Source organism: Heteronotia binoei, chromosome 2 (genome assembly GCF_032191835.1).
Source record: "Heteronotia binoei isolate CCM8104 ecotype False Entrance Well chromosome 2, APGP_CSIRO_Hbin_v1, whole genome shotgun sequence".
Classification (NCBI taxonomy): domain Eukaryota; kingdom Metazoa; phylum Chordata; class Lepidosauria; order Squamata; family Gekkonidae; genus Heteronotia; species Heteronotia binoei.
Window position 1 is genome coordinate 191,380,516 of NC_083224.1, and position 7,985 is coordinate 191,388,500.

A 7,985-nucleotide genomic window follows, 5' to 3' on the forward strand; every position below is an offset into this window, starting at 1 on the left:
TGTCTCCACTTTTTATTATACTGCCCAGGTTTGCCATAGCTGTCCTCCCAAGGAGCAAACATATTTTAATTTCGTGGCTACAGTCACCATCTGATCTTGGATCCCAGAAATGTGAAGTCTGTCACTACTTCCATGTCTTCCCCTTCTATTTGCCAAGGTGTGATGGGGCCAGATGGCATGATCTTAGTTTTTTTGATGTTGAGTTTCAAGCCTACTTTTGCGCTCTCCTCTTTCACCCTCAACAAGAGGTTCTTTAGGTCCTCCTCACTTTCTGCCGTTTGAGTGGTGTCATCTGCACATCTGAGGTTGTTGATGTTTTTCCCCCGGCCATCTTAATTCCGGCTTGTGCTTCATCCAGGCCAGCATTCCGCGTGATGTACTCTGCATATAAATTAAAGAAGCAGGGTGACAACATACATCCTTGCGGAACTCCTTTTCCTATTCTAAACCAATCAGTTGTTCCGTAGCCCCTTCTGTCTTGACCCTTATACAGGTTTCTCAGGAGACATGTGAGGTGGTGTGGGCCAATGGCTACTTCACCTAATTGTTAATTCAGCCCTGCCTAGGAAAAGGCCTCGCCTGCAACGGGAGAGGAGTGGGGGGGTGGGAAGGGCCGTGGATTCCCTGCCAAGCCGAGGGCCCAGAGCAAGAGAGGGGCAGAGTCCCCGCGTGCCTGCCCTTTGGCGTCCGAAGGAGCTGGGCTCTGAGCGGTCCCGGCCCTGTGGCCCCATGCCCCCCTCCCCGGGCCGTGCAGCTTCTCCTCCGGGCGCGCCACTGGCCAGGAGATGGCGTGAGAGGGCAGGGGAGGAGCTGGGGCGTGCTGCGAGCCGGGCTCCTGGGTGCAGCAAGCGGCGGTGGCCAGGCGGGGGCGCCGTGGGGACGGCGGATGATGGCGCAAGGGCCAGAGTCCGTCCCGTCGGGTGCCGTCCCGCTGGGCTCCTTGGGCAGGCGAGGCGAGGCGGGCCGTCCCCCGGGGCGGTCCGGGGCGGGGGCAGGCGGCGTAAAGGGCCGGGCGGGCGGGCTGGCGGCAGAAGGAAGACCGGAGGCAGGCGAGCGCACAGAGCCATGCTGTGGGACCGCGTGAGACGGCTGTCGGTGGAGCTGGACGGGGCGGCGGAGGCGGGGGGGCCGGCCTTCAGCTCGGGCGAGCGGGTGGCGGGGCGGGTGGTGGTGGAGCTGGCGGCGGAGGCGCGCCTGGGGGCCCTGCACCTCCACGCCCGCGGCTGCGCCCACGTCCACTGGACCGAGTCCCGCTCGGCCGGCTCCAGCACCGCCTACACCCAGAGCTACGGCGACCGCCTCGACTTCCTCGCCCACCGCCAGCAGCTCCTGCCCGACGGCCCCCCGACGCCAGGTACCCGGAACCCCCCACTCGCCCCCGACGGCCAGGGGAGGGAAGCGCCGCGGCCGCCCTCCCGCTCACCCGCCCTCCTCTCCGCCTCGCTTTCCCCTCCGCAGGCAGCGGCCAGCAAGGGACGGTCCTGCCCGCCGGACGCCACGAGTTCCCCTTCGCCTTCACGCTGCCCGAGTGAGTCCCGTCGGGGCTGGGGCTGGGGGGGTGGAGGGGAGAGGGTAGGGGTCGCCCTGGAGGGGGGGCGGTGGAGGGGTCGCCCTGGCCCGCCCCGTCTAAGCCTCTTCTCTTTCCCCGCCGCTGCAGGCGCCTGGCCACCTCCTTCGAGGGCAAGCACGGCAGCGTCCGCTACTGGGTGAAGGCCAAGCTCCGCCGGCCCTGGGCCCCCGCCCGCCGCGCCAAGCAGGAGTTCACGGTCCTCGAACCCCTCGACATCAACACCCCCGCCCTGCTGGTGAGAGAGAGCCCCCGCCACCCGCGCTCCGGCCGGGCGGAGACCCCCCCCGGGGCTGCCTGCCCCCCCATAGCCCCTCCTGAGCCCCTCTCTCCTCTCCTCTCCCCCCCCAGGCTCCTCAGGCCGGCGCCAAAGAGAAGGTGGTGCGCACCTGGTACGGCAGCCAGGGACAGGTGTCCGTCTCCGCCAAGATCGACCGCAAGGGCTACACGCCAGGTAGGCGGCTGGCAGAGGGAGGGGAGGGGCCTGGGGTGGCCAGACTTGCTCTCAGCATAGAATAAACGTCAGCTGTCAGAGAGCTGCAAGGAGAGCTGTCAGATGTTTGAGAGAAGGAAGGGAAAGAGAAAAACAGACGGAGAGGGGAGAGGTGGGAAGAAAGCAACTTTAACCTTAAGTGCATCCCCCAAGCTGCCGGCCGATTTGGCTCCGAGAAGCGATTTAAAGAGGCAAACGCCTTCCCTGAACCTCCAGGCGGTGTGGTGGGGGCTTGGAGAGCCACAGTTCGGCCGCCTTCATTGGAGCTTGCCCCCTTAATGGGCCAGGTGCTGTAGGTGGTCCAGGACTTCCCCCAGGATCCTGAGGGCCCCAGTGGGAGGTTGGGGGGGGAGGGGCTTGCTCAGACTCCTTCTTGAAGTGAAGCCCCCCTTTCCCCACTGCAGGGGAGTAGCGATTGGTTCCGTGATTGCCCGGGGGGGGGGGCACCAACCCCGTGCCACCAGAAGCGGGGGGGGGGCAACTGGGCAATCGGCATCTTCCTCCTCACCTCCTGCTCTTTTGCCCTCGCCAGGTGAGGTCATCCCCATTTTTGCCGAAATTGAGAACGGCTCCACCCGCTCGGTGGTCCCCAAGGCAGCCATTATCCAGACACAGACGTTTCTGGCCCGGGGCACCAAGAAGCAGAAGAAGTCGGTTGTGGCCAGCATTGTGGGAGACTCCGTCGCAGCCCACAAGCGGGATGTGTGGCACGGGCGAGCGCTCAAGATCCCCCCCGTGGGGCCCTCCATCCTGCAGTGCCGCATCCTCCACGTGGAGTACTCCCTCAAGGTAAGCCCCTCTCCTGGAGGCTGGGCCGCTCTCTCCTTAGCATGACCTGGCCTAGAGAAACCGCACGCATCCCCTCCCCCTGGGAGCCCCACGGCTGCAACAGAGAGGACCTCGTATGGCCTATGCCAGGGGTGGCCAAACTGGCTAAATGTAAGAGCCACATAGAATAAACATCAGATGTTTGAGAGGCGCGAGGATTGAATGTCGGGTGTTTGAGAGCGGAAGAGGAAGGAAAGAAGGAAAATAGAAAGGAGGAGGAGGTGGAAAGAAAGCAAATGTAATTTTAAATGCATTCTCCAAGCCCCTGGCTGGCTTGGCTCAGAGGTGTGATTTAGACGAATGCCTTCTCCAAAATGGCCAACAGGACGGTGGGGGCTTTGAGAGCCACACAACATCTGTGAAAGAGCCACACGTGGTTCCCAAGCTGCAGTTTGACAGCATATTATTGGAACTGTCTGGGGCAGTGATGCTCTGTATTCTTGGTGCTTGGGGAGGGGCAAAGTGGAAGGGCTTCTAGACCCACTTGTGGACCTCCTTTCTTTTTTTGGCCACTGTGTGATACAGAGTGTTGGACTGGATGGGCCATTGGCCTGATCCAACATGGCTTCTCTTATGTTCTTCTGTCTGGGGCAGGGATGCTCTGTATTCTTGGTGCTTTGTGGAGGGGCAACAGTGGGAGGGCTTCTAATCTCCTGGCCCCACTGATGGACCTCCTGATGGCACCTGGGTTTTTTGGCCACTGTGTGACACAGAGTGTTGGACTGGATGGGCCATTGGCCTGATCCAACATGGCTTCTCTTATGTTCTTAGGTACCACAAGATTGCATTAGCTCCAGACAGGTCGCCATATTGGTTTCTACTAGCAGCAAAATACCTCCAGTGGTGCCTTCAGGACGAACATAATCATGTATTTGTGTGTAAGAGAGTTAGTGTGCTGATGAACCGGATTCTTCTTTATCTGGCACGTTGATCAAGGTTTTAGGTCTTAAACTTGCAAAAACAGAGCTTTTGCCACCATTTTACTCAAAGCTGAATAAAGTATGTAGAACAAGCACATAAAGGGAACAAATAAGAACACAAGAGAAGTCCTGTTGGATCAGGCCAGTGGCCCATCCAGTCCAACACTCCGTGTCACACAGTGGCCAGAAAACCCAGGCACTACCAGGAGGTCCATCAGTGGGGCCAGGACACCAGAAGCCCTCCCACTGTTGTCCCTCCCAAGCACCAAGAATACAGAGCATCGCTTGCCCCAGACAGAGAGCTCCAATGATAAGCTGTGGCTAATAACCACTGATGGACTTCTGCTCCAGATGTTTATTCAATCCCCTCTTGAAGCTGGCTATGTTTGTAGCCGCTACTACCTCCTGTAGCAGTGAATTCCATGTGTGAATCACCCTTTGGGTGAAGAAGGACTTCCTTTTATCCGTTCTAACCCAACTGCTCAGCAATTTCATTGAATGCCCACGAGTTCTTGTATTGTGAGAAAGGGAGAAAAGGACTTCTTTCTCTGCTTTCTCCATCCCGTGCAGAATCTTGTAAACCTCTATCATGTCACCCCTCCGTCTACATTTCTCCAAACTAAAGAGCCTCAAGCGTTTTAACCTTTCTTCATAGGGGAAGTGTTCCAACCCTTGAATCATTCTAGTTGTGGTAAATGTTCAAGGCCCCAAATCCACTCCCTCCTGCCCTCTGCCCAATGGGGGCTCCCTCCTTACAGGTGGGCTGGGGGAGGGTAGAGCAGGCGGGCCTTTCTTGAAGTGAGCAATGTTTTGCAAAAGCCCATCCCTTGCCACAAGTGTTGTTAGTCTTGAAGGTGTGCTGCTGCTCTTTCCTCCTGAAGCGCTGAGCTGGTCTCTCACCTTGAGAGCCCTCCTTCCTGGTCCTTGTCCGACGGCTGCTTCCACCCATCCCCTCACCCCTGTTTCCCACCAGGTCTGTGTCGACATTCCAGGGACTTCTAAGCTCTTCCTGGAGCTGCCGCTGGTGATCGGGACGATCCCGCTGCATCCGTTCGGCAGCCGCACATCCAGCGTCAGCAGCCAGTACAGCGTCCATCTCGACTGGCTTCAGATGGGAATCCCTGAACTGCCTGAGGGTAAGTGCTGGCTGACAGTTGAAGACCACCATGCAAGCTCTTCAGAAAAGACCAGCTCGTATTGGTGCTGGGAAATGAGGTGGAGCTGTGCCCTGGAGGGCAGCTGGTGCCATCTGCCCAGAGCACTCCTCCGTCCCCCTTCCCCTTCAGTGAGACTACTTGGGGTGGATTCACCCTGCTGGACGAGGAAACTGCTCATTCCCCCCGTAACAGTTGCCATAGTGCAAGGGTGTCAAACGTGCAGTTCAGGGGCTGAATCAGGGCCCCAGAGGGCTCCTATCAGGCCCCCAAGCAACTGGCTGTCCTCTGCTTCCTTCTGCATCACTGCTTGCTTTGCAAGGCTCTCTCAATCACACAGCAGAGCTACTGAGCCAAACCTCTCTTCTTTCTATTGACTGAGGCTTCCCCTCCCCAGTCCCTGGGGAAGGATCCAGTTCCCTGGATCCCATGGGAGAAATACAAAGAAAGCATCTTTAAGACCAACGAGTGCTAAGCATGTTTTAAGTTTTTAAAAAATATATTTGGGTTTGTCTGCGTCCTTTATAAATATTTATATCTCTGCTACCTAATCTTAAATAGGTACACACACGGCCAACATGGCCTGGCCCAACAAGGTCTCATTTATGTCAGATCCGGCCCTCATAACATATGACAGTTTGGTGTAGTGGTTAAGTGTGCGGACTTTTATCTGGAAGAACCGGGTTTGATTCCCCACTCCTCCACTTGCACCTGCTGGAATGGCCTTGTGTCAGCCATGGCTCTGGCAGAGGTTGTCCTCGAAAGGGCAGCTGCTGTGAGAGCCCTCTCCAGCCCCACCCACCTCACAGGGTGTCTGTTGTGGGGGAGGAAGGTAAAGGAGATTGTGAGCCGCTCTGAGACTCTTCGGAGTGGAGGGCGGGATATAAATCCAATATTTTCTTCATCTTCTTCTTCAGGGGTGACCAGCGGTAGCTCTCCAGTTGTTTTTTGCCTACAACTCCCATCAGCCCCAGCCAGCATGGCCAATGGCTGGGGCTGATGGGAGTTGTAGGCAAAAACATCTGGAGAGCTACCATTGGCTACCCCTGACACCCCCGTTTAGTGCCCAGGCCTGCCGTTTTCTCTGGCCACCTAACTTTTGTCAAGGAAGCAGAGGTTTGCCTGAGGGAGCTTCATCTTCCCTCAGATGAGCTTCTCTTGTTTGGGCGAGGCCTGGCAGTCCGAGGGGTGTGTGCTCTGGCGTCCCTTCCAGCTCCCCTGAGGCACAGGCCTTGGGCCTTCTCCTCTGATGACCACTCCGGCATCTCTCCTCAGCTCCACCAGACTACTCCTCTGTGGTGACCGGTGAAGAAGAACCCCTGGAGACTCTGTCCCCTCCGCACCAGGGTGAGGCCCCCAGCAGCTTGGAAGGCCCCTTCTTTGCCTACATCCAGGAATTCCGCTACCGCCCGCCCCCCCTGTACTCAGAGGTGAGCACTGGGCCACAGAGGGAGGTGGCTGTGTGTGTGTGAGGCATGGGGTGAGGGTACAGTTTGGTCTCTTCCTGCTGATGCAGGAGGTTTCCTCTTGCTGTGGCCACCACCACCCCTGCGGTGGGAGGGACCCCTCCTCCCGCTTCTGAAAGTGAACCTGCCGTCCTCCTTCTCCTCCAGGTGGACCCCAATCCAATCCGCCCGCGCTGCATGACGTGCTGAAGGAAGCCTTGTCGGTCTCGAGATCGTGGCTTGGAGCGGAAATCCCTTTTGTGGAGGGTGGCGAAGAAGGCGTTGCCCCTTCTGGGACTGCTGCTCTGCTCGGAGTACCCAGGGTCGAGCGCTCCACTGAAGAGCTGGTTGACGTCCGTCTGGACTTGACTGGTGATGAAGGAAGGAGAGGGCTCTTCCTTTGCCCATGAATAGTGGCTGCTCAAGATTGCGCGCACATTGGTCTGAAGCCACAAAGGCGTCCTCCCGGTTGTTGCGAGCGGGCCGGGGTGGTGTTTATCCTTGGCCTGTGGAGCAAATCCCCCCCCCTGCAGAGAGGAATCCCACACGTGCCTTGAAGAGGGAAGCTGCTCCAGTGCCTTCTGAAGGAAGTTTCACTACCAGGACAGAGCGACCACCACGGCACTGCTGGCTGTAGTTTGGGTGGCCCCCTGTTTTCAAGACTGGCTGACTTGCAGCACCCACAGGGTTGGGGGTTCATGTGCATTTCTGGGGAAGCGGCTCCACCATCATTTGGAGGGGGGTGGAGTTTGTGTTTCTGGACCTGTGGGGGGGGGGGCTGTGGTGGTGGTTGGTTACTGCGCTAACCAGCGGGTGGAAGCCAAGGGGGCTGCACCTTCCCAGATCTGCCGCTGCCTTTTGCGCATGCATGACTCTCTCTCTGAGGCGGAGAGACGAATCTTCTTTGGAAAGGGTGCATCCCAACGGCAGGCCTTTCTGGGACGGTGTCCTTGAATGGCGTTCCTCAAAAGCTCAACACGGAATCTAGCAGGGCTTTTTGGTGGTGGTTGTTTTGAAAAGGCAGAAGTGAGCCATTTGCATGGGAAGTTCCTTGCATGTGCCTTTTGAAGGAAAGAGGAAGACTGTTCTCCAAATTTGCCGGGGGTGGGGGTGGTGGGCGGGAGACGGCACGCTCAAAGATGCATTCCACGAACAAAAAAAAAACCTTTCCATTTCCCCACTGGCATTATTTTGTACCTCTTTTCTGACATGCTCCAGTTTTGATGCACTTTTAAAAATTGTATATTTTCATATTCTTGTTTTGTAGCTTTCTAAAACTTGTTTGAGGAAACAAAGGGGTTTTTTGAGTGTATGTATATATATATAGGAGGATTTCTGGTTTTCTACAAAGAATGACAATAAACTCATGAAACTTTTCCCAGGCCTTTAGTTTGACAGAAGGGGGAGAGAGGGGGGTGGAAGCTGGGACAAACAAGGGAATGATCTGGATTGCTTGCAGTTAAATGTTCTGAGGCTTCCGGGGGTATTGTTGGGAGCACCACAGGGAATTATGGGATTGGGGGGAGGTGGTCTCATGGCAAAGGGGCCCGGCTGCCTTTCCCTCTGAAGCCCCTTGGG

General features: G+C 57.3%; 1 protein-coding gene across 1 annotated transcript; it reads left to right on the plus strand.

Moving 5' to 3' along the window:
- The first annotated feature begins 1,065 nt into the window (after window positions 1–1,065).
- Window positions 1,066–7,783, plus strand: ARRDC2 (arrestin domain containing 2). Its single transcript, XM_060232745.1, has 8 exons — window positions 1,066–1,354; window positions 1,459–1,528; window positions 1,658–1,805; window positions 1,919–2,021; window positions 2,593–2,849; window positions 4,782–4,944; window positions 6,238–6,392; window positions 6,576–7,783. The coding sequence occupies exons 1-8, from the start codon at window positions 1,066–1,068 to the stop codon at window positions 6,615–6,617; spliced, it is 1,227 nt and encodes a 408-aa protein (XP_060088728.1). The 3' UTR covers window positions 6,618–7,783.
- Window positions 7,784–7,985: the final 202 nt, after the last annotated feature.